Source organism: Cervus canadensis, chromosome 7 (genome assembly GCF_019320065.1).
Source record: "Cervus canadensis isolate Bull #8, Minnesota chromosome 7, ASM1932006v1, whole genome shotgun sequence".
NCBI lineage: Eukaryota > Metazoa > Chordata > Mammalia > Artiodactyla > Cervidae > Cervus > Cervus canadensis.
In genome coordinates, this window is record NC_057392.1 from 50,285,753 (window position 1) to 50,312,594 (window position 26,842).

General features: G+C 40.2%; 1 protein-coding gene across 4 annotated transcripts in view; it reads left to right on the forward strand.

The window, feature by feature from the left end:
* ATP13A4 (ATPase 13A4) overlaps nucleotides 1–18,457 on the forward strand; it is a 115,871-nt gene extending 97,414 nt beyond the window's left edge. For 3 of the 4 annotated variants that reach the window (XM_043473348.1, XM_043473347.1, XM_043473349.1), the window contains 5 exons: nucleotides 6,754–6,925; nucleotides 7,597–7,790; nucleotides 9,098–9,186; nucleotides 12,684–12,764; nucleotides 17,660–18,457. In XM_043473348.1, coding sequence (XP_043329283.1) covers nucleotides 6,754–6,925; nucleotides 7,597–7,790; nucleotides 9,098–9,186; nucleotides 12,684–12,764; nucleotides 17,660–17,872 — 749 coding nt within the window. In that variant the 3' untranslated portion in view covers nucleotides 17,873–18,457. The remainder of the gene's footprint in view (nucleotides 1–6,753; nucleotides 6,926–7,596; nucleotides 7,791–9,097; nucleotides 9,187–12,683; nucleotides 12,765–17,659) is intronic. The other variant, XM_043473350.1, reaches the window with a different exon arrangement.
* Nucleotides 18,458–26,842: the final 8,385 nt, after the last annotated feature.

The following is a 26,842-nucleotide window of genomic DNA, read 5'->3' on the forward strand; positions in this document are numbered from 1 at the left end:
GTTGGGAAGATCCCCTGGAGAAGGGAAAGGCTATTCACTCCAGTATTCTGGCCTGGAGAACTCCATGGACTGTATAGACCATGGGGTCGCAAAGAGTTGGACTCGACTGAGTGACTTTCACTTCACTTCATGTACACACACACACACACACACACACACACACACACGTATATATATGAATATGCATATGTTTGGGCTTCCCTGGAGGCTCAGGCAGTAAAGAATCCACCTGCAATAAAGGAGATGGAGGTTTGATCCTTGGCTCAGGAAGATTGCCTGGAGAAGGGAATGGCTACCCACTCCAGTATTCTTGCTTAGAGAATTCCATGGACAGAGTAGCCTGGTGGGCTACAGTTCATGGGGTTGCAAAGAATCAGACACAACTGAGGGACTATCACTTTCATGCATATGTTTACTATAAGCTTTCAAGAAGAAAAATAAGTAGTGAACAATTTATAAATAATAATAAAATATACATTACTCTTTCTTGCAAATTCCATTTAACCAGTTGATTCTCACAGAATGCTTTAACTGAGTTTCATCAAAATCTTGTATCCTTAGTCACTATACGGTTGTGATTGATGACTGAAATAGTTCCAATGTGAATGTTGGTTGATGTTTTTCTTTTCCTGGATGAGCAAAACCACAAAGCCTTATGCTGAAACTTTAATCATCATGTGATTAAACTTTAATCACAGCCCATCAGTCATGTGAGCTACTCGTTTGCTAATTTGACTAACAATTCTTGAAAACTGGAAGGTTATTTCCTGAGTTAAAAAACAATTGTTCATGATGTAACAGCTGCAGATGTGACACACTTTTAAGTTCAATCTCCATTGTTAACTTCACGAACAGAGGTAATGCTGAAAGGTAGTAAAATCATTAGGACATTATCAGTTTTGAGTATTCATTATCTTTGTTTTTAAGATATTTACTTAATTGCTTTTATATAATTTTCTTTTAATAATGGCTGTGTTTAACAACTGACTTTTGAACTTCGCAGCAGTTGGCTCTTGTGGTCTTGTATGAGTGGCTCCAGCCACCACTGGCTGGGAGGGTCCACATTACTCATGCATTCAAAAATACCAGAATATACATACTACTGTATGTGAAGTAGGTAAACAACAGGGGCCTACTGTATAGCACAAGAAACTATACTCAATATCTTATAATGATGTATAATGGAAAAGAATTTGAAAAGTATATGTGTGTGTGTGTGTGTGTGTGTGTAACTGAACCACTTTGCTGTACTAGCTAACACAACACTGTCAATCAACTATACTTCATTTAAAAAGGTGTGCCAGTCTTAGCTTGCCCCTTCCACATGGCTCCTGGTCTTGCTTTCACACTATTTCCACTATTTCCTCTAATACCATCTCATCATCATATTAACAGCTATCACACCAACTTATCATTAAAAAAAATTTGTTCAAAAGCTCTGCTTTCAGAGAACAGACTCAAGGAGAGTAACTATTGTGTACTGTCCACACCTCTGAGGCACTTCCTCAACACTGTTCTTGTCAAGCCCACCAAGGACCTCCTTGCTGTCAACAGTACTGATCACTTCTCTTTCCTCACTGTACTTGAATCTCTCAACAGCACTCTCCTTCTTTAAAAGGTTTCTTCTCTTGGCTTTTGTGATGCCACGTACTCCTGAGTTATCTATTGCTTTAAAGATTACAGCTTCCCCATTTCTTTTGCTGGCCTCTGCTTCTTTGAGTATGTGTGTGTGGGTTTATGTGTGCTTAGTCGTGTCCGACTCTTTGCGACCCCATGGACTGTAGCCTGCCAGGCTCCTCTGTCCATGGAATTTCCCAGGCGAGAATACTAGAAGAGGTGGATATTTCCTATTCCAGGATATCTTCCTGACCCAGGGATCAAACCTGCATCTCCTGCGTCCCCTGCATAGGCAGGCGGATTCTTTACCACTGTGCCACCTACCTGTGCTCTGACTTTCAGAATGTGCCAAGGCTTCCTTGTTCTTATGTTCGCTTGTCTTTTCAATCTACACCATCTCCCAAAGTGATTTCAACCAACTCTATGAATTTAATGTCACCCATATGATGATGAATCCCAAATTTGTGTCTCTAGCCTTGAGGTCTATCCCAAGCTCTGGAAATGCGGCTGCTAAGCATCTAATCTTAGCTATTTAACAGTATGGAGACTTCAGAGGCCCAAACAGAACATTTTATTTCATCAGGTCTGAGAGTCAACAAATTATTAAATACTTACTGAGTATCTGGTTTGTACTACTTACTGTAGTAGGTGATTGAAATACTTCAGTGGAAAAAAAATAAAAGTTCTTTTCCCCATGAAATTTACATTCTATTAAAATAATGCCACAATCTAGCAAGTTGTTCAAATTGAAGACCCAGCGTCATCCTTAATTTTCCTTTTTTCTCCACCGTTACATATAATATATCTGCAATTCCTATTGGCTCTGCCTCCAAAAAATACCCTGCATCCCTGCTCGCCATCCCATGTAGCTACTGTCACAAAGCCATGTCTCCTCACTTAAGGATTTCTGTGATAACCCTCACAATTGATCTTGCTTCCATTCTCGCTGCTTTCTCCTCACCCCAATTTACCTTTTACACAATAGTGAAAGTGTTACTTTTTACATATAAATTTTGTTGTCATCCTTTCTATTTCCACTAAATCTGAAATCTTATGTGATCCGGCTCCTGCCTACTTCTCCAAATTCACCTCTAACCATATTGTAACTCACTTCCTTGTTCTAGACACCCTGGTTTTTCTGTCTTGTGAACATTGCCAACTGTGGTCACCTCAGCATCAATTTTTTGTGTGTGTGCTATTTTCTTTGCCTAAAATACTTTCCCAGTGGAACTGCCTATGGCTTTGGCTTTTTCTTAAGAGTCAGATCTTAGCTTAAATGTCACCATCTCAGAAAGGTCATTCAAATAGTGACCAAGCCAGTTATTCTCCATCACTCATTCTGCTTTATTGTTTTCATGCTACTTTCCGCAATCTGAAATTATGGCATTAATCTCTGTTTTTATTTGTTTTTGCCTGCTTTCCTTCTCTCAGGGTGTACACTGCCTGAGAACAACTTCTCTGTCCTGATCACTGCTATATTCCAGTACTTCTAACAGTGCCTGACACATCAAAGGAGCTCATTAAATATCTGTTAAATCTACCATAAGAACATTCCTGGACAGTCTTTACTGTTAACAGAGTAAATCCTTCCATCAAGCCAGCTCTGTCTCTCTGTAACTTTCACCCACCTCAGTTCTCAGTTCTGCCATTTGGGAAGACAGAGAATAATCTGGTTTTTCTGCTGAAACAGTCCTTCAGATATTTGAAAACAGCTCTCATTTTCTTTTGTGATTCTTCTGTTGCCCATAACAAGCATTTCCAGATTTTTATCTATTTTTTGATAAATGTACTTGACTCTTTACTGTTCTCATGATTGATTAATAAAGTTCATTGTGAAAATAAAATGGAAAACATTACAAGATATAACAAAGAAGAAATCCACCTATATTCTACTATACAGAGCTAACCAATGAAGGCATTTTGACATATTTCCTTCCAATCAGATATATGTATATACATATACATGTATTTGAATTATGTTTTCTATATTGTTTTGCATCCTGATTCTTTTTGTTTACCTTTATACCCACTTTTTAATGTCATTAAATATTTTCAACCTTTTTGATTGTATTAATTATACATAATATAAAATTTTCCATTTTTACCATTTTAAGTATACAATTCAGGTACATTAATTACCTTCACAACAGTGTTCAACCATCACCACTATCTATTACTCATTTTGTATCATCCCAAATAGAAGCTCTTTACCTAATAAGAAATAATTCATATTGCCCTTCCATCCAGTCTCTCATAACCTCTGCTCTACTCGCTGTCTCTATAAATTTGCCAATTCAAAATGTTTTGAATAAGTTGAGCCATTCAATACGTGTCCCTTTGTTTCTGGCTTATCTCAACATAATACTTTCATATCATCTATGTTGTAGCATGCATTAGAACTTCATTCTGTTTATGGCTGAATAGTATTCCATTATATATATGTATATATCACATCTTGTTTATCCATTTATGTTGATGTGTTGAAACACAATTGATTTTATTTTAATGTGTTGATCCTGCAACATAGCTGAATTCATTTTTTAACTTTAGTAGTTTTCATGTGGATTCTTTGGGATTTCCAAAATATAGGATCATATCACCTGTGAGTAGAGATTGTTTTACTTCTTTCATCCAATTTGAATGACTTTTATCTATTTTTCTTCTCTAATTGCTTTAGATAGAATTTCCAATGCAGTGTTAAATAGCAATGGTAAACGTGGGCATCTTTGTTTTCTTCCTGATCTTAAGGGGAAAGCTCTCAATCTTTCACCCTTGGGTGTGATGCTAACTGTAGGTCTCTTATTATATAATATATAATTATAGGGATTACATGTAATGAGCTAAATGTATGACAATCTAGTTGAATAGGTACATTAACATTAGTAGCAGGCAAAAACTCTGCTGTTTATAGCTCTGTCTCCTTTTATATGGTTATCACAAATTAAATCTTTATCCATTTTGTGCTCAATAACATACATATATAATTATTTCTATGCATTTCTCTTTTAGATCATGTAGAAATAAAAAATTATGTTAAAAAACAAAATTGGAATAATATAGGATTTTATATTTGTCTCAATAATTACCTTTACTGCTGTCAAAAATGAGTATGTCAATAAAGAGAAATTATTAAAAAGGGTTCTTTAAAAAGAATGTCATTTTGCTTCATTTAAAAATTTTTATCTATTAATACCCTCCTTTTGCTCATATTGGAGAAGGCAATGGCACCCCACTCCAGTACTCTTGCCTGGAAAATCCCATGGACGGAGGAGCCTGGTAGGTTGCAGTCCATGGGGTCGTGAAGAGTCAGACATGATTGAGCGACTTCACTTTCACTTTTCACTTTTCACTTTTATGCATTGGAGAAGGAAATGGCAACCCACTCCAGTGCTCTTGCCTGGAGAATCCCAGGGATAGGGTCGCACAGTCGGACATGACTGAAGTGACTTAGCAGCAGCAGTAGCAGTTTGCTCATATATTATTTGCCTGACTTTGTTTAGTTTTTTAAGCATATTAAAGACAGTTGTTTTTGAGTCTTTTCCCAGTAAGTCCAATATTTGGGCTTTCTCAGAAATAATTTCTGTCAGTTTATTTTATTTCATTAAATATTATAATGTTGTAACTCTGGAAATCATTCCTTCCCTTCCCTAGGTCTTGATGTTTTTTGTTTTGCTGCTTTTTGATGGCTGCAGTAGTCCATTTATTTAGTAACTTTTCTGAGCTATTTTTTCAAAGATTTGGACCAGTTGTCACATGTAGTCAATAAAATCTCTATTGCTTTAGCTTTTGTTCAACTAATATTTTGATGGAAATATCCATGAGTTGAATTCCATGACATGAACAAAGAAATACCTCTCCCGGTATTTAGACTGGTTCTCTACTGAGGCACTTCAACACATTACCAAGCTTGTGCTGAGCTGAGTGATTATTCAGTAAAAACTTAGGGTCTTTTCTGGTCTTTCCTGACTGTTCATTTTGGCATGCACATGACTTTCTACATTCTCCAAAGGCACGAGTACTTTTGAATACTATAATTTTCCAAATAAATGCTCCTTAACTTTTCTTTCTAAGCCACAAATGGTTATTTTATGTCTCAACTGCAATTTTTTGCTCCCTGTGACTGTGGGTAGCTTGTTAGCCTTACAGTACTTTCAAGGAGTGTATGCTGCTTTTCTGCCTTTACTAAGTTTTGTATTAGATGAAAGAGAGATGAATACCTTGCACAGTCCTCAGGTAGTCCCCAGATAGGTTAGAACAGACATACGTAGTAACTTGTCTATAAAGTCTGCTTTTCCCTTCTATAACCAGGGGCCAGGATCCCCTGCTGGGAATGCAGACAGCCTCGTTCACCATTGCCAGTAAACTAAGGAGGGAGTGGGGCAAGGGCAGGTAAAAAATGGCACAAAGCTTTCCTCCCATTTTTAAGCAATCTTTTTCTTGATTCAGTATCTGCTTGGTTGCTAGAGACTTTTGTCTGTTTTTCGGAGTTCTGACAAGGTTGGTTCTGACAGCTTCCTTTTGTCTTTCAATGTTTCTGTGCAGGGATGAGATCTTGGAACCACCTAATCTGCCATTTTGCTAATGTCATGCCTTATTTTGCTATTAGTATTTGAAAGCATTACTTCTTAGTGATTACATGTCGTTTCATTGTAGAGATGTACCATAATTTATTGTAAACAATGCTGTGATGAACATCTTCCTACATCTCTGTTTTTTTAGCTTAGGATAAATTTCCAGAAGTGGAATAGTTATGTCACAAGTTATGAACATTTTTCAGTCTCTTCATATTTATTACCAAATTGCCCTGCAGAAGGCATTTTTGTGTCAATTTATGTTTCCACAAGCAGTATATGAGAGTGCTCATTTCATCACTTCCTCATCTATAATTTAATAGTTAGCCTATTCATTAGGGGGAAAAAAGGTATCTCGTGATTGTCCTATGTCTTCTCTTTCAAGAATTCCTCATATGACTTAAGTTTGCATACATTCATTGTTTTATTCCTTGCGTTTGTGATATATTCCAATTTGTCAGTTTCTTCAAATATGTGGGACCAAGAAGTTATACCATACTTCTGATGAAGAATACAAAAATTGCCTCCTGTCATATACCATATAAAACCTGAATTTATTTTGTAGTGAATTTGAACGGTGCCTATCCCAAGCTGGTGCCTTTCAGACCAGCAGGACGGCTGATCTCCCCACCTCTGCTGCTCTCCGTGATTCTCAACATTCTTCTCAGCCTGGCCATGCAAATTGTGGGCTTCATTCTGGTTCAGAGGCAGCCTTGGTATTCCATGGGGATGCACAGGTATGATCACAGCCTTAGATTCTCACATTCCAATTTCTATCAAACGTCATCTGGCCCATACGTCGAGAGGCAAATGGATCTTCATTCTGCTAAAGGTTTTGGCTTCCTTAAGGCCCTTGGCACACAGAGTGTGCATCTCTGTAACACTATTTGGTAGCTTCGTTCATTAGTATTTCTCTTTACTCATTTTATATGATAGTGAACTACGACCATCTTTTATATCTAAGGCGAGCATACATTATAGTTTAGCTAGGCAACCCTATTTTAAGCTTGATAACCCAATGAAATGGTTAAGTTTTTTCCTTTCCTATTGACATCTGTGCCTGTTGGACGATCAATTGTACAGTCACCCTTCTTGTACATGTTCAGAAATCTTAAGCAAACAGAGGAAAGACTCATGACTTAACATTTTTTCTCCCACATAGGTTTAATATACGATTCATGCCCAATTTATAGACTAAGTAACTTTGAACCTGTTTATCTATCTATCTATCATCTACCCAAAATATAGATCTACACATGCTGATTTCTTTCTCTTGTACTTTTCAGTATATTCTTTCCCAAAGTGTAGGCAATTGTAGAAGCCTTGCAGGGCACAGAGTCATGTAAATACATATGCTTCAGAAGGGCTTGTCATCTCACTTCATTAGCCTTTTTGGTTTCCTTTTTAGTGCCTGCACAGTGCAAAATGACACCCTTTCAAAGTTAACCATTTCTCCAACTCCTCCAGTAAAGAATGGAACTAATGGTGTCTTCACAAGTTTTGAGAACACTACTATATGGTTCTTGGGAACAATCAACTGCATCATTGTGGCTCTTGTCTTCTCTAAAGGAAAACCATTTAGGCAGCCCACATACAAAAACTGTGAGTAGAATTGTGCCGAATCAGAGGAGAGAGGTCATTCTTTGGAGAGGAGAACAGACATGCCTCTGGCTCGCTCAAGGTGCAGTTGCAGAGTTGGTGCTCATCTAGGGTCTTCTGACTTCCACTCCAGGGCTCTGTAAACACTTGCAGCCTCATCTCCCGGTCCTTTGCTACCTCCGTCAAAGCTGCATTAAATGCTAGAATTTCTTAATCCACCTCTTCCCCTCTCTAGAAATGTCTCTAGGCATCTTTTCATGGGATTACTCCAAATTGGGAACCTGTGCATGTGTGATCAGTCGTGTCTAACTCTGTAAAATCCCATGAACTGTAGCCCATCAGGCTCCCCTGTGCATGGGATATGCTCGGTAAGAATACTGGAGTGGGCTGCCATTTCCTTCTCCATGGGATCTTCCTGACCCAGGGATCGTAACTGCGTCTCTTGCATCTCCTGCATTGGCAGGCAGATTCTTTACCACCAGTTGGGAAGACACATTTAATTCTCTGCTTATCAGAATTCATCTCAGAGGAGGTGAGAGGAAGGATTACAACACTCAATTGGACATGTCTACTGACATGTACAGTACAATAGTCAGGTGGTCTGTGTGATTGGCAGTTCTGGGAGCAGGTTCAGCCTGCGAAATCTTTACTATAGACCATTGAGGCTGATGACCAAAGTACCTCTCATCTCCTTACAGTCTGGGCTGGGGGTGAGGGAGCATGTTAGAAGATGTGAGTGATCTGGTAAGAGACATATATTTATATAGCATCACTCCCCCTCTAAGTGGGAAATTTTAGAAGCACAATTTGAAGAAACAATATCCTCATATAAATCTGTTCAGAGAAAGTTATTTTGCTCTTCTTGGGGTGAGGAAGCAGTGGAATGCTGACCTCCACATGACTGCAATTTAAACATTTCCTGTTGCTGCTGTCGTATTTACAGCCCTCCCTTTTTCCAGAAAAGGATTTGTATTTGCAAATGATTTGCATTAAAGAGACTCGGATACTTGGATATCCCCAATGCATTTATTGAAAACATATTTTGTCAATATTACCCTGTATGTTATTATTTCCCATTTTTATTAATTAAAACATATAGCAAGCATGCTAAAATTTCCACTTAACTCAAGGGCATGCAAAAAATTGTAGAAGTGAGATTCATTTCATAGAAATGAGTACTTTTCATCTATTATGCGTATTTGGATGTAGAAATCAAGTAAATCTAATCAGTGTTAATCAGCATATGTCTGTCAATGGATGTGAGACTCTCAGATTTCTCTAAATGATAACTTGTATTCTTATTTCCTCAGATATATTTGTCCTTGTGCTGGTCGTACAGCTGAGTGTGTGTCTATTCATTCTATTTGCTGATATTCCAGAATTATATAGGCGCCTGGATGTAAGTCTTATCTCTGGGATATGGTGATAATTTATAGTTATGTAAAACCTTGACTTCAAAAACTGGGCTGCAATTGCATTTGACATGGATTCTTGACACGTTATTCTTTTGAGATGGGAGGGTTAAAAAGAATGCTGAATTTATTCATTTTTTAAATTTAAACTAGTCAGGAGATGAAATTTTATCTAGTCTTGACTTCAAGTATTTAAAAAACATTGAACACTTTACCTTTATAAGATCCCTGTAAGACTGGAAATTCTATTTGTACATTTCCTTTTTCAAATGTGAGAGAATTTTTCCTAAATTGTTTTGTTTTGAAGCTGTTTAAACAGTTTTGCCTATAACAATTTTGGGGTTAGTTCTCAAATCTGTGTTTACATCTTTTTAAAACATCTTTAAAACATGTTTTTCTGTATGTACATACTTAATGTATTCAAAACTTTTCAGAGATCCATATCTTATCTCAAGAACTCTACATTTTGTAATTTTGAAACAACTTTGAAACTCTATAAGAGACAGAAATTTTACATAGTCAAGCAAGAGAAAATGTATATTTTGATTTATTCTAATTTTTTCTTCTTTTGAATTAGAAGTTAACCATTAATAAATGTCTTTTAGACCAATAAATAGAATACAGAAGAGATGATAAAAGGAACTGAGCTTTTAGTTCTTTGCAAAATTGCCTGTCTGTTTCTCCATCTCAAAGATAAGTTTCATGAGGGCCAAGATCCCATTTTATTCATTCTTGTATTTCCAGTGCCTGGCATAGTGAATGGTACATAATGGCAATGACAGATGACTGATCATTGTAGATCAGGTTCCTAAATGTAGACAAGCCTTTGAAGTACATAGTGCATTCAAAACCAGCAACACCTTCACAAGCCCACAGTGACATCTGACATATATGCTAATATCTACATTCAGTTTTTCATTTTTATAATTGTATTACTATAGTTAACAGTACAATTGTATTCAGGAACTAGATTAGGTACTCATGGAGATAAATAGTCTTTGCCCACCGGCCTTATAAGTGAGTTAAAATTCCTTAATCCTGCAGAAGTTACAGGTTGGGACATGTTGAATTTAGTTATACTCTTTAATAATAAGGGGGCTTCCCTGGTGGCTCAGCAGTAAAGAATTTGTCTACCAATGTAGGAGACACAGGTTTGATCCCTGGGTCAGGAAGATCCCCTGGAGAAGGAAATGGCAACCCATTCCAGTATTCTTGCCTGGGAAATCCCATGGACAGAGGAGCCTGGTAGGCTACAGTCCATGGGATCTCAAAGAGTCAGAAACAATTTAGTGGACTAAATAACAACAAAATAGTGAAAACTCTTTTGCATGACTTCAAAAGATTGTGCATAGAATTATTCCTCACATTAAAAATAATTTTTTTATTATTTCATAAAATTATGGGTACATTTTGGAAAATAAAACTATGCAGGTAAGGAAAATTATAACATTATGAGTGGATCCTTTCATCTTTGAAAATTCATATATTATAAATGTGTATTTGACTGAGTTATGAAGTTTATTTTAAGTGGAATCCTGCTGCTTTGCAACCTAGTTATTGCTCATTTTTTAAAAAATTCATAATTTTTTTAAAATAGAGAAAACATTCTCATAGTTTAAAATTCAAAAGTTAGAGAAATTGTGTAGTGAAAATCTCCCTTGTCATCCTTGTTCCCGGGTTACCATTCCCTCTCTCTGGAGACAACTTACAATACCAGTTAACTTTGCATACTTTTGGATATGTAGTATGCATGTGTATATATACATTTCTTATAGGTATATTCTACCACATTTTTACACAAATAATAGCAAACTATTACATTTGTCCAAATCATCTGATATGGAGATGTCCAGGTGAGATGAGATGTATAAGAAAGTTGGAGAAATTACCCATAAAGGAAAGAGATTAGGCAGCCAGCGAAGGTGGGGAGGGTGCCACACTATGATATGGGTCTGATCCCTCTGAAGGACAGAGAGATGGAAGGTGAGCTGAATGAGTCAAGTTTCAGACGGCAGCACAATTCTAGGAAAGTCAAGCCAAAGGTGCCCATCAGAGGTGTCTCACAAGAATGAGTGTAGGTAGAAGCCCTGGTGTCCTCACTTATTAACTCTGAGCAGACCATGCATGCAGAGTGTGGTCGCAGGGTGAACATGGTGGTAGATTCTAAGCCTGGTGGTAGTTGGAGTGTTTGCCTTTTATCCTCCAAGCAGCAGGAGATCCAGGTTAAGCATTTTCATGGCTTCCACAACCACATACACAATCCTGCACTTTGCTCTTTCATGTAAAAGTATATTTTGGTGATTGCTGCATATTAGCACATGATGTTTGCTTATTCTTTTTTATGCTAATGTAGTATTTCAATGTCTATTTATATACACCATAATATATATGAGTCCCCTATTGACAAACATTAAATTGCTTCTAATTTTTCACTATTACCAGCAAAGCTGAAATAAAATAACTTACACATATATTATTTCAGCCATGTATATCTCTAAGAGAAATTCCTAGAAATGGATTTGAACTTCGAATTTTAATATCACTGCCCTTCATAGAGTTGTGCAGCTTTTATCCTCACCAAAGTATAAGGCAATGCATGAGACAGTGCCAGGTCCATAAGAGTATACTTGGCTTCGATTCACTCATTCATTCATTTGTTCATCCATTCAACATGAATATGTAAATATTTTGTGCCTGGGGAGGGATTAGGGAAGATAGAAAGAGGGGCAAAAGATAGGATGATAGGTTTCATCCCTGATTTCTGTATTGGTGAGAAGCCTTGTCATGACACAGCCTGGGAAGCTGTACGCACAGTCTTGAGGGGGAAACCCTGACTGAGGGCTCAAACCAGGACTCAGCTGAAGCGAGATATGACACTACAGAGAAGAGGTTTGACAGGTATACCCTCAGAATTTCCTGGGAGTAGAGCCACATTCCTGTATTCCTTGTAAAAACAAATCAAAGCAAGTAAACAAGAAACACTTTGGGAACTTCCCTGGTGGTCCAGTGGCTAAGACTGTACTCCCAGTACAGAGAGCCTGGGTTCAATCTCTGGACAAGGAACTAGATTCCACATACTACAGCTAAGACTCAATGCAGCCAAATAAATAAAAATTTTAATAAAACCCAAAAAACCACTTTTACTATTTTTTTTTTGCAAAATAACGAAATTTATTTTAGAAAATTTAGAAATTACAGAGAGGTAAAAAGAAGAAAGAAGGAAAATAAAAGAAAGCAACAATCAGTCCCCAAGTCATTGGAATCATTGAGTGTAATCCTTCCATATTTTCTGTGCATTGATGCATAGACATACTTATGTATATAAAATGTATATGTATGTATATAAATATAATACAATGTACATGTCTATGCATGGGTATATTGCATATGTAATTTGCAACCTATGAAAAAGTACACTATGAACAGCATGAACTTTTTGCAGCATGATTTATCTCCAAACTGATTGTACTTTATCTCCCACCAGCTGCTCTGCACTCCTATCCTGTGGAGGGTCTACATCGTCATTATGCTGAGCTCCAATTTCATTGTGTCCCTTGTCGTGGAGGTAAGTGCCCTCGAGTTACTGATACCTGGTTGGGTTGGTAGGGGCCATTCTCTGGGAGTCCGAAAAGGAACAGCTTTAGCCAAAAAAGTTCAGTAATGCAAGGGGCTCTCTTGCTTGGCAACATGAACAATGATGGTTCCCTGTGCTGAATTCTAAATGGGGCATTAGTTTTCCTGTCTGTAAAGGGGGCCTGGGGAGGATGGAATAAGGTCTTATCCATATATAAAATTCACATATAGAGAGCCAACTAAGTTTATTTTTTGAAATTGAGATATGAGTCACATATATTAGATTCACTTATTTAAAGTGTACAGTTCAGTGGTTTTTTGGTATGTTCACTGAGTTGTGTAACCACCACCACTTTCTAATTCCAGAACATTCTCATTACCCCAAAAGAAATCCCATACCCATTAGTGGTTGCTTCTTATTTCCCCTTCTTCCTCCTTCACCCCCTGGTAACAATGTGTCTACTTTCTGTCTCTATGAATTTGCCTATCCTCGTCATTTCGTAGAAAGGGGATCATATGATGTGTGGCCTTTTGTGTCCAGCTTCTTTCCCTGAACAACTTGGATCATTTTCACTTTACAGATGGGAAATGAGATTCACAGTAAGCTTTTCCCGACTTTTACTCTTTATGCTCCATTTCCTCAGAAAAATGAGCTGGTGCTCCCCTCCCCTCTTGCCACGTGCTTTACTCACTCCTTCTTCAGTACCATCAGACAAAATCTCCAGTTCTTAAGGCTTACTCTCGGGGAGAGTTAAGGCATCCAATTTGCACCCCAGAAAAGGCATCCAGTTTGAAGGAGGATGAGTTATAAGACTCCATCTGTCCCCATCCTGCTCTCGCAAACCCAGGATGGGGGGATTCATGGTGTGCTGGGGGCCCCAGGGCCTGACGTCCCTGCAGTGTCCTGTAAGCACAGAGCCTTCTTTACTGAGCAGAGTGAAGGCCGCACTGCAGCTGGTGGCAGAACAGGACATAGAATTAGGGTAAGGAGCCTCTCTCTCTATGCTAAACCAGGGCCTCCCAAACTTGAGTGGGCATCAGAATTCCCTGGAGGGCTCGTTAGAACACAGATTGTCCAGCCCTGCCACCAGCATTTCTGATTTGGTAGGTCTGCAGTAAACACAAATTTTAGTTTTTCTAGTAGACTGCCAGGTCGTTCTGATGCCGCTGACTCAGGAACCACAGTAAGGAGCCCTATGCTAAACCATACGGTCCCCAAAGCCACCAGATTAATCAAAGAGCATCACCATGAGAGTCCTCTTATGGAGTTGCAAAAAGATGGTCCCTGCCCTTTAAGGGATAATCTTATGTATAGATCTTATTCCTGTCCATGATCATTTTATTTCCTCTGTTTCAAGCATCTTTCCCCATTTTTGTGTACTGAAATACCATCCCATCCTCTGTGGCACAGCTGTGGTATTATCCCGTTTATGAATTTTTCCTGATGCATGGATCAGTTAGACGAGTAACAAAGCTCAGCTCACAGTGGTTTAAACAATAAAGATATTTACTGACTCACTTAGCAAGAAGATTGGAAGCCAGTGGCTTCAGATCTAGTTTAGGGTCTCTATGGCATCATTGGGAATCTGCATTCTTCCACCTTTCTGTCTCACCATCCTTAGAAGTTGACCTTTAATATTTGTGCTTGTTGCTTATGATGCTCAGCTTAGCTCCCGTGTAGCTGTGCCAGTTGGGTTTGAGGTCTGTTTTCAGTGCAGGTAAAAAAAAAATGGAAGAAGAGGTACCAGCAAGCTTTTTTTCTTACAAGTATGAACCTTTTATCAGGGAACAAAAATTTTTCCTGCGGCTTACCAGTGAGCTTCCTCTTATGCCTCATTGCTTAGAACTATGTCTCATTGTCAGCTTTAGTAGAAAAGGATTCTGGTAAAGTGGATCTATGCCAAAAACTTAGACAAATTGTCCTGGACTAGTTATAATTTTTTTAAGGTGGCAAGGAGGAGCCAGGAGGAAAGTATTGCAGGGTAATCAAGCAACAAAGCCATAATCCCCCTACAGAAAACCACTCTTCTTCAGTATATTTGCTGTTAAGAATATAGTTGCTGAGTAGACTACTTGACTTTGAATCCTGGCTCCACCCTCTCTTGCTGGCTGATTTTGGTCAAGTTGCTACACTTCTCTGAGTCTCTGTTTCCTCATCTGCAAAATGATGATAATAATAGTAACCCATCTCATAGAGTTGGGCTTCCCAGGTGGCTCAGTGGTAAAGAATCCACCTACCAATACAGGAGACCTGGGTTCTATCTCTGGCTTGGGAAGATCTCCTGGAGAAGGAAATGGCAATCCACTCCAGTATTCTTGCCTGGCAAATTGCATGGACAGAGGAGTCTGGCAAAGGGCTTCCCTCATGGCTCAGTCAGTAAAGAGTCTGCCTGCAATGCAGGAGACCTGGGTTTGATTGATGGGTTGGGCAGATCCTCTGGAGAAGGAGATGGCAACCCATTCCATTATTCTTGTTTGGAGAATCCCATAGACAGAGGAGCTTGGCAGGCTACAGGCCATGGAGTCACTAGAGTCGGACATGACTTAGAGACCAAACCACCACCAGATAAGCCTGGCAGGATGAAGTCAATAGGGTCACAAGGAGTTGGACACTACTGAGCATAAAGGTTTATTCAATTCTTAAATTTAAGAAGTGAACCTGTCCACCTCCACCCCTACTCCTCCACCCCCACCCCACCCCACATTTGGAGAGGGTAATTTGATATGCACGAAACAAGTCTGAAAGAAACCTTATTATACTTGCTAATCTCACGATCTAACCTCCTTCTTATAGGCAGAGGAGCTAATGTGGACAGCTTTAACAGCCTTCCTTGTATTACTTATGTATTTGTGTGAATATGTAAATGTATATATATATGTATGTGTGTATGTATAGATATATATGAATTATTTGAATTGTTTATCAGAAGAGTTCATGTGATAAAATTTTTGTTGTTTCTTGTTTGTTTTTTAGAGAAATGGTAGATTATCAAGGCTTTGCTTTTGTTTCTCCTTGTATATCTAATTTACAATGTAGAATGACAGGACAAATATCTCAGTGCTTTCTTTGGTTTCCCCTTTCAGAACAGCAAAGTAATATAGGTTATCACATTTCTAGAATTGTAACAAAGTTCCAGATATGGTAGAGAGCACTAAAGTCTTTCTGTGTGTGTGTGTCTGTGTTGATTTGTTTTGTCTGAAGCCTGCTAAGATTTCCTGGATGTAAGTTAGTTTTTAAAACCTTTAATTAAATACCCATGATCCTACCTTATCCTGGCTTTAAAGAGAACTACTGTTCTCTAGTTAATTAAGGAGGACAAAAAAACTGCTGTGGGAATGTAGAAGAACAGGTCTGGCAAGGTGTTTCCTAAGGTTTCCAAGATGCTGATGAGATGGCTATGTGAGTGTTTAACTGATCAGCAGATGATCAGTTTTCAGAGGAATATTCAGATTAACTCTTCTCTTTGGTTTCCATAAGCAGTGGACTCAGATGTCAAAGATGGGTGGATTTTAGGAAACCACTATCTCTAGCAAAATTCCTTGTAGAATCCTACAGAATTAACTCTTTCTGTTTAGCAAAAATACCACTGACAGACACCAAAACTAGTTCTAATTCTAAGGGACCTCTTAGGCCCTCATATTTTCCTCTTTGTTTATTTCATGATAACTTCTAAGATGGTCTATCTCTGTGACCACATGTGATAAAACAATGAAATTAACATGATAACCTCTTAGGCACTATGTGTTATAAGTTATAACTTGGGCTCTATTCAAGGTTCAGTTTAACTCATGACATAAAATACTTTTGAAGAGACATATCTTTTGCTATCTTAGGAAAAGGATTGCAATGAAACATTTGTAGGTGAAGTTTAGAGGTTTATATGAAAAAGGCTGCAATGCCAAACCCTTTGTTAAATGAATAGTTCAGAAGAATGGTAAAGGGAGGCAGCTATGCCATGCCATGCCCTGCATTGTAACAGGAGTCATACAATCCCAACGACAAATCTAAGAGGACAGAATTATTATTTCTAATCACTGAGGCTCAGATGGGGTAATTAATTTGCACATAGGAGTTAGGTGTCAGAGCTGGGACTTAGATCCAAATCTGTCCAACTCCAAAACTGTGGCCCACATTCCCAATTTTACCTGTGTTCATGGTTACACAATGATATGCTGGGATATACTTGGTTTCTGTAAGGTCAAAACTATTTGGTATTTTAAGTGTCATTTGTATTAAATCAGCAGCAGCATATTAAATCATGTATAGATGTGATATGGGGTAAACTGCAGCATTTAGATGCTTTTACTGTTTCCCTGATAGCTCAGTTGGTAAAGAATCCACCTGCAATGCAGGAGACCCCGGTTCAATTACTGGGTCAGGAAGATCCGCTGGGAAAGGGATAGGCTACCCATTTCAGTATTCTTGGGCTTCACCTGTGGCTCAGCTGGTAAAGAATCTGCCTGCAATGCGGGAGACCTGAGTTGGATCCCTGGGTTGGGAAGATCCCCTGCAGAAGGGAAAGGCTACCCACTCCAATATTTTGGCCTGGAGAATTCCATGGACTGTAAAGACCATGGGATTGCAGAGTCCGATACAACTCATTGACCTGCACTTCACATTTAAGATACACATGAAATTCAAAAGAAATTTCATCCTTGAGGCAGACTACCTCAAGCTATGTTTCTGTTTCAGAAACTCTCTTCCAGGAGTGTTTCTTAAATGTATAAATTTTAGAGGCCTTGACCTCTCATGTGAAAACACCTTGGGAGGCAGAGACTCAAGATCTTTGTCAAGCTAGATTGAAGCAGTCAATGTGGTAGTGCCTTATGAGGACTATATTCTGGAAACAACCTCTGATTGTAAACAATAACTCTTTTATTTTGCAGGAGGCCATTATTGAAAATAGAGCCCTGTGGATGACAATCAAAAGATGTTTTGGCTATCAATCAAAAAGCCAGTATCGGATATGGCAGAGAGCGTTGGCAAATGACCCCAGTTGGCCCCCAATAAACCAGACCTCCTACTCTGATATGCCAGGATGTGGCAGGGGAGTGTCTTACAGCAACCCAGTGTTTGAGAGCAACGAGGATCAACTATGAAGACAATGTGATATCCGAGTTTATATAACATAGAAACAATGACAAAAGGGACCAATTTCAGTTATTTTATTTTATTTTTTAAGCAACAAGACTCTTATAATATCAGCTGGAGGTTTTGGAATCAAAAACCTTTCCAATTATGGTGGCAAATTAAAGTCTTTTTGATAAGATACTTTCTACAGAGCTGAACACTGCCCTAAGGAGAGCATTTTTCTCCTGACTTCTGAAAGTATTAGAGGTGTTCAATGACTCAAGAATAGCCCAGGGATGGTAATGGGCCAAGAGATTGCCTAGCTGAAGGAGAAGGAGAATATGTAATCTTTCTTCTTAGATAGTATATTTTTTAATGAGTTGAGGGAAAATAGCATAGAACTATAAACATGTTAAAGATCATTTTTGAATTCTTATTTCATTGATGGAAAAAAAAAAAAAAGCTTGAGAACCATCACACTGCTCTTTACTGTCTGGTTTCCTTTCCTTTGTGGTACTTTTCAGATCTGAGATGTTTTCTTCTATTTCTGGCCTCTCCTGTGTATTAGTAAGGATAGCTAAGTCAATGCAGTAATAACAAGCAACTCCAGTATCTCAGTGTCTTTACAGTCAAGAACGTCTTTCTTGATCCAGGTGACTCTTTAGAATAGCCCTCCTCAGGATGGTGACTGAGGAGGAACCATCCAATCTGATGGTTCCACTGACTCAACGCAAGGACTCCGTGTGTACTGAGATAGGGAAGGAAGATGGAGGCTCTTCACTGTGCCAAGGTGGCACACATCTCTCCCATCATCCACAATTCATTAACCAGGAATTTGGCAAAGGAGCTTGGAAGTACAGTCTCCTTGGGGCTGGCTTCATGGGTGTGCAATCTGGTGGTCAAACCAGGGCTCAGAAAGGTCCCATTCTTGGTTTAGTACTCGCTGTTACCATCTTGAAATTCTTAATTTTTTAACAAGCATACCCACAAATTGTCTAGTTGGTCTGGCTTATATTCCTGGGAAAGAAAGGGATGTAGCCCACATCACAGGGCACTAGAACTGTCCACTAAACTGAAGCCTGGCCCTGTGGCCTTCTTTGTTTTAGGAACCCCTCATCTTGTGTGCCCAATTCCAGAAATTTTTGCCCTTCTGTCCTATTATTTTTGAGAAAAGTTAATCTTGTGCTACAACATTATATTATCATTAACATAAGTCCTCGTACAACCTATGCATTTCTTAAGTTTGAGGCTTTAGTTTTTAGAAAGCAAAAAGTTCCCTTAATTTATCACTCCTACAATTTGGTTATATTGAATTCACTTGGCATAGAAAACACCCAGGTTTCTGTTAGCTCAGCAGACAACACTGAATTCTAGGAAAACATCCACAAATAGTATTTTTAAGGCAAAAGCAACATTTTCATGAAAAACAGCTAATTCTAAGTAAATATTTGGGGCAGAGAGTGAGTCCCTGACTGACTTGGCTACTTACCAAGAGTATCTGCAAGCATTCCCTTCCTCGGCTGAACTCCCAAGCATTGTCAGTGCCCTGTGACTGCAGATAATTCTGGAACATGGTGTTTCTCAGCCACAAATGTACCTTGTTGCTTCTGGTTTTAAAACAGGGTGTGAAGAATCATTATAACAGGCTGCAGGATCATTGTTTTCCTCAGTGCAGAAAGGAATGTTTCCTTTTACAAAGTCAGTCTTGGCAATGATACGACAGCTCTAAATGTCTTTTCTAAAACTAATAGTTGTTCTCATTTTTCAACAGTTGTGGCCAGGGGCAAGCTGGAGACAGCCTACAGGCTAGTGATGAGCAAGCATGGGTGCACCATTCTTACTTTGAAGAGCCCCCTCTCACCAATTATGTCACCTCCACTAGCCATCTGAGTTACATAGTTCTCCTGGAATTCAGACAAGGAAAGGCTTACAGTCCCCACTTTACAGATGAGAAAGCTGAGATTCAGGGGAAGGAGAGCACACCCAGACCTCGGACACACATCTTCTGAGCAAACCTTCTGTAACCTCCAAATGCCTCCTAATTGCTAAGCTCCAGCAGGCAGGGTGCAGGGTGTGATCTCACGGTCAAACAAAGAGTGAATTTCTTCTTTGTCAGGTGCAGAGAGGCAAGCCTTTGTAATACCAGCGCCTCCAGTTCAAAAGAATGTCAGGCAGCCTGCCAGCCTTGGACTAGAGGTGTATTAAAACAAAACCCCAAACCACAGGTGTTTGTTTGTTTTTCTGCCCCTCAGTTGCTTTGTCTTGCTCAGAAGTGATTCCATCCTCAGCAATTCACATGCAGCTGGCAGGGAACAGGGGTGGAAAACTCTGGTTCCTCACCCACCAAACAGCCCTAAAACCTTGGCCAAAAGGGACTTATTCTAAGCATGGTTCTTGAGACGAACTAGATCTTAGAGGCAGTCAGTAAAAGAGCAGGAAAAGTTTAACCTGGAAAAATGGAGATTCGAGAGATGCCAGAATGGCATTCAAATACTTGAAGGGGTTACCCTGAGAGAGAAAGTTCTGACTTGGATCTGGTGGCTCCACCATTGGGTGAAGACCACGGTGGGAATGGCTTCAGGCTGACACAGAGACTGCTGCCTTATTAGTCAGCGTGGACAGAGGTGGGAGCTGGTGACCTCACAGGGTGTGCACCCCCTGACACTGTGATTGCAACGGGTATTCGAAGACCAATTAGCGAAGGAAGTATCAGATGAAGCTCAGTTACCTGCTGGATTCCTTTCAGACTTGATAGCCTGGATCTCAGCCTCCAACTGAGCTTTCATGACTTCTGCTCACACAAAACGGCAGCTGGACCCGTGGGGGGCTGGGCTGGGGAGGTCCTGTGGTGAGGACGCACAGGCTGACTGCTCTGTAGCTTGGAAGGTGGCTTCTGATAGGGACAGGAATCTGGAAAAAAGATGCACAGTGAGGGGTCCTGACTGACAAATTGACAACTAGGGGATACCTCTGATGTATTTTCTCAGAAAGAAATGTTTGAAATATTTGAGAAAAAGAACATGAGAAAGTGCCCCAAACCCAGGGCCCACACTACTTGTACCCAATGTGCTTTTCTGACCAGGACACAGAGGAGAAAAGGACATGGTCACCTGGTCTAAATCATTTGGGAGAGTCCCTGGTATCTTCTTTTACCATCTGAGCCACCAGGGAAGTCCCTAAAAGTAGCAGTGGTGTTTAAATTTTCTACTGGAGTGAGTAGCCATTCCCTTCTCCAGGGGATCTTCCTGACCCAGGGATCAAAATCTGGGTCTCCCGCATTGCAGGCAGATTCTTTGACCACCACTTCCCTCGTGGCTCAGACAGTAAAGAATCTGCCTGCAATGCGGGAGACCCAGGTTTGATCCCTGGGTCAGGAAGATCCCCTGGAGAAGGGAATGGCTACCCATTCCAGTACTCTTGCCTGGAGAATTCCATGGACAGAGGAGCCTGGTGGGCTACAGTCCATGGGGTCGCAAAGAGTCAGACACAACTGAGTGAGTAACAGTTTCACCTGTATCTTCTCTCCAAGGTATATAGCTCTTACCCATGGAGAAGAACCCTGACTCCAGGGTCACCTTACTAAATACACAAGGGAGGAAATAGAGAATGGAAATACGGCTGTGCCATCTGTGTCCTTCCGTGTTCACAGAAGTGCGCATTGCACACTTGCAAATGTGATGACTGGACAAAGTGACTATTCAGAGCCTTGTACGTAGTTCATGCTATCATCAATTATCCTGTACAAAAGCGATGAGTAGCATCTATCATTCTGTTGTTCTAAAATCGATCTCTCTTTCTCTACAGTGAAGTCTTTTACTCTGGATAATAAAATGAGGTAGTCTCCTTCAGTTATGTGGCCACAAAGCCACTTCTTTACAAAGTCTCAGGCATTTCTAACACTGCAGATGTGATTATTCCCTGCTTTGTTACAGGGCATTATAGTCTCCAAAATACTTTCATTCTCAGTCTGTTATTTAAGCTTCATAATAATCCTAGGAGGAAGGCAGGGTGAGGACTACCCTCATCCTTCTTTTCATCAGATACTAAATCCTCCAAAGCCTCAGCAACCCATCTGAGGGCACCCGACTCCTGAGTGGAGCCTGGAGCTGGATTCGGACATGGGACCCCTGCCGTGAAGTCCCTGCTCTGTCACTATCCGTGTTGTTCTCCCTGGGATGTTCACAGCATCAACAGACAAGAAGGCAAGCAAGGCAATTATCCAATGGATTGTCATCATGAATATGATTTCCTCCAGAAAGAGTTTTTAGTTTTCCTAGAAGTTCCCTTGGAGCTAACCATCAATCACAGAAAAGGTCAGCTCCCACAGCTGAGAGAGTAAAATAAAACCAGAGCTCTGAGAGCCGATGTCATGAGAGCAGATAGAGCTCTGGTTTCTGCCTTCTGTCTCCAGAAGCAGAAGCCTGTATCCCTGCTTGAACTTTGCTCAGCCTCTGCTTTGTACAGTTTCTTTAAAAGGGTCATATGAATTCTCTCTCAGCTTTGTACTATGCTCACTTTTTTACGTGAAAGAAAAAAAAAAAACCCTTGAAAATTGCTGCCACACACACATTGTCTGTCCTTTCATTTCTTTAGACTTGTTAATATGACCTTTTAAAGTTTATCAGCAAAATGACTTTTTTCAGAATTGAACACACCTACAAATAAAAGCAACAATGACCAAACGTACCTCTCCTGGAGGTGTTGACCGAGCCACCCTGGCCCTCCCAAGCCTGTTGATCTTGTTCCTTCATCAGGAAGACCACACTTGCCATCCTCTCTCGCTTGAATATTCCCCTCACTTCCACCAACGCCCCATCCTCATGGCTGTCTCCTTCTCCTCCAGATTTCAGCTCACTGGTCACTTCTTCCAAAAAGTCTAGCGTGATCTGAGCACTTTATCCAAGGGTTTCCTCGCCCTGCTAGCTCAGCTTGTTTTCTACATAATTACTTGAGCAAACTTTCAGGAGACTGAGGTAAAAAAAAAAAAATCCCAATTGTTCAAAATCATGCACTTAGGAAATGGGTGGCCTGGGTCTAAAATTCAAGTCTAGGTTTCCAAGTGAAGATCCTTTATGGTCTTCACTTCTAGCCAGATTCGGCTAATCAAATCAGCTAACTCACTGGGGGAAAAAAATGTAACGTGTTGTAGAGCAACTTCCATGTTTGAATGAAGCATGTTCAAGGGATTACCCAGGCTCTCCCAGCTCTATTTCTTTGCTCTCTCATCCCCATTTGCTCTTCTCAGTGTTTCAACCCCATGAAAAATCTGCTTAAGTACTGGCCTGTGATAAATGCTGCACACACATCGACTGTGGAGACTGTTGAGTTTGAAGGTGTGGGTGAGAGTAACAATATTGCCAGAAGTGTTGAGGCCGTCCAAGTGAGGTTGGAAAAGAATTTCCAGACATAGAGCATTTCTTGAGGGAGTGAGTTTAGTAAGAACAAAGAGCAGAGATAATGTGGGCACTGTGAACGCGCAGGCTGACCTCCTGACAGGCCAGGGAGTGACAACAGTTTTCATGAGTTAATGGCCAGTTTTTAATAGCCTCAAGACCAAAAAAAAAAAAAAAAAAAAAATCCTGCTGGAAAGTCAGCGTTAGGTGATTAGTTACCATGCTATAGCTGACTACCAGACCAGGCACCTTTGCCTAATTTGGAGTCAGAAAGCTTGTTAATGATGACCAGGGGCCTTTTGGCAACAGTTACAAAGGGCTCAGTCAGCTCTGGAGGTGACCTTGGTTCTCAGCTCTCTTCTGTGGCCTTGGTACAAAGTCTCGCACCTGTGGCCTTGGGGCAGGACTCCACAGGTAAGTCTCACATATGTTGCATGTATTGGCACTGCACAACTCACGGGATACCATTCCTATCATCACAAGCCAAAAGTGGCGGCTCTGTGTGACATCAAGGCTTTGTGGGTAAGTGAGGACTTTTCCTTGTGTAACAACAAACATAGCATGGAACAAAGAGTCTCACTAGTCCCCCCTCCAATCAGTTCTTAAACCTCTGAACACTCTTGTGGCAGTATCTCTCGTGTAGAAATTCCTTCCCTCCAAAATTTGTCTGAATTAAGAATCTCTTGTCTAGTTTCCCCAACTGAAGTCTCTCTTCAGTTTTTGCTTCTCTAGGTCCCTACGAATTTTATTGCTCAACTCTGATCATGTTCTGTCCATGGTCAGAAACCCTTCATAGTCTAAATTATCTACCAAGTAAAATACATATTGCTTAGAGAGGAATTTAAGACCCCTTGCAATGGCCACATGTGGCCTCATCTCAGACATTTCTCATCCTTGCACTCTCTAACGTAGCAAACTACTGTTCCCAGCACTCAGTAACTCACTTGTTATTCCCAGCATACAGGAACCATTTTTCCACTTCAACACCTTTTCTCATGCTGTTTTCTCTATAATTGTTACTCTTATCTCTATATATCCAAATCCCACCTATTTCTCAATTAGGATGCCACTGAATGCCAAGCGAAAAGTGAGATCTCTTTTATCTACACATGCATCACACTCTACATATTCACCCTTTGTGTAGCAGGCAGCTCTTTTCACCTTGTATTATGATCTTGTAGTGTTTCAATTTCCTCCAGTGTCTATGCAACCCCACTTTAACTAGGAGCACGTTTGCTGAGGGTAGGGACAAAGCCTGGTTCATTTCATCTTCCCACTCTGCACCCAGAACAATGCCATGGTTGGGGCTTTGTAAGCAGCTGTGGCATGACTGAATAAAAAATATAATCACTGGGACATTTTGTTTTTATTTCTCCGTCTTTGTCTGTGAACATCTGTTTTCCATTCAGCACAAAGAAGCTTAACTAAAACAATAGGACATGAATAAAAGCAACCAAAAATATGAAGTATAGTGATTCCAAAGTTGTGCTTAATGAATTTGGCTCTCCGTGTGTATAGTAGATGTGGGGAGGTGTGCTGTGAAATTAGAAGGGCTAGATATATGTTGCAAAGACCATCTCAGTATGTAGAGGACACTAGAAGTTTATTTGTGAATGCAAAGGCTCTCCTAGAAAGGTACTCAACTTAAGGGAAGAGAGAATCGAGCCAGGCAAATTTGTTTGAAGAACCAAACAATGGATACTGGGGGAGAGGGGGAAAGTTTAAGTATAATTAACTGTATATTTTTCAATCTGTTCTCTGGTTTCACCCTAATTTTATAAACTTTCGCAAGGGCCTGTGATGAAAAGAGAGAGAAAGGGCTAGAGATAGAGATGGGGAGAGAGAAAGGGTAGGAGTAGGGGCACAGATAGAGATAGAAGCCCACTCTGTGGTTGGTGTGTCAGGGTGTAATAAAAGCACAGTGGAGGGAATCCACCTGTGCCCTCTGTCACTTGGCAGAGAGGTGACTGTGTGAGCCCCAGAGTAAGATGCATTTTGCTAGTGCCTGATGGTGTCACACAGGTGTTATAAACAGTCTGAGCATGTCTCCAAATGGCTAAGGGAGCTAGAGAGTAGCTAAAGGAGACGGAGGATGGGGAGATGCGATTAGAACATCTAATCCAGATTTATCCAGACTGCAATGAGATTGATCTAATCCAGATTGCAGTCCTCGGCAACCAACTTCCAGGTGAAATGAAACCCACAGAAACCTCACGGAAGCACCAGAGATCATCTGGAGCTGGTGGACTGTGGTCTGCAGAGGAGAGAAGAGCATGCTGGAGCACTCTGTGTATCTTCTCTGTGATCCAGCAGGGACTTCGGCATGACAGTGCTTCTGTGACCCTGTTTATGACTACAGTCTTGGGTTTATGTGACCAGGGAAACATTGGTTACAAAGATAGGAGAGATACCTCTCCTGGTGGTGAAGGTGCATTTGGTGAAAGTATATGCAGGGACACTTAGGAATAAAGCACCCGGAGGAAACAGCTCAGAGTACAAGTAAAAGACAGCTGGCTGGACGCACTTTCCTGAAAGATGAGTCACTTCTCTCTTGATTCAAGCCAAGGTTAGTCTTGAGAATTGGTGCGAGGGCTCAATCAGCTGTGTCCTACTCTCTGCAACCGCATGGTCTGTAGCCTACCAGGTTCCTCTGTCCATGGGATTCTCCAGGCAAGAACACTGGAGTGGGCTACCATGCCCTGCTCCAGGGGATCTTCCAGACCCAGAGATTAAACCAGTGTTTCCCACCTTGGCAGGAGGATTCTTTTACCACTGAGCTACCTGGGAAGCCCTCAAGAATTGGATAAGGGCTTAAACAGCCTAGAAGAGTTGAACCACAATCCATGACTAATTGAAACTGGTTTGATCTGGGGACAGTTTTTTAAGTTCAGATCCTCCCTAGATAAATTCTATAACCTATTTGATCTGGATGCCAAGAGTCATATTTGGGAAAGATCAAATATTTGTGTCTGCCCACACCTCACCCTGGCATGGCAGGTGTCCCATGGCAAACTGGGAGCTCAGGTCTGCACCTGGGGTCTGGGGGGTGGGACAGAGCTAGCCTTTGGGGGCATAGGAATAGCCATGCTAGCTGAGGTCGTGGGCTCTCGACCAGTACCCCATGTCTGACCTCATCAATGGGGTCAAGCAGTGCTCAGATAGATAAAGTCAATCTCAAAGGTGTCTCTTTCAGACAATGGCCTATGGCAGCTAAGAGCATAAGCTTAGGAGTCAGGCAGGTTTTAACTCTAACCCAGACTTCTTTCATTTGTGATTTTGAGCAAATTACTATGTCTACATCTTACTTTCCCTGGCTATTGGCATGAGAATATTATTTATTACCTAATTTGTATTTGCATAATTTTAGAATGAAAGAACTGATGAGTGCACGAGAAACTTGCAAGAATTGAATGAATCTGATTTTATTTTACTTAAAATGTAATTATCTATGATTTGCTAATTGTTTAAAATTATTTTCTTAGTTAATCTCCTTATTTATTTAAAATGAGATGTGGGGTAGCCTACTGCTGGCTTTTGTTTACAGAATCAGTTACTTGCACTTCTAAAGCCAAATTTCTTTTCAGACTTTATTTTGGAGCCCTTCTT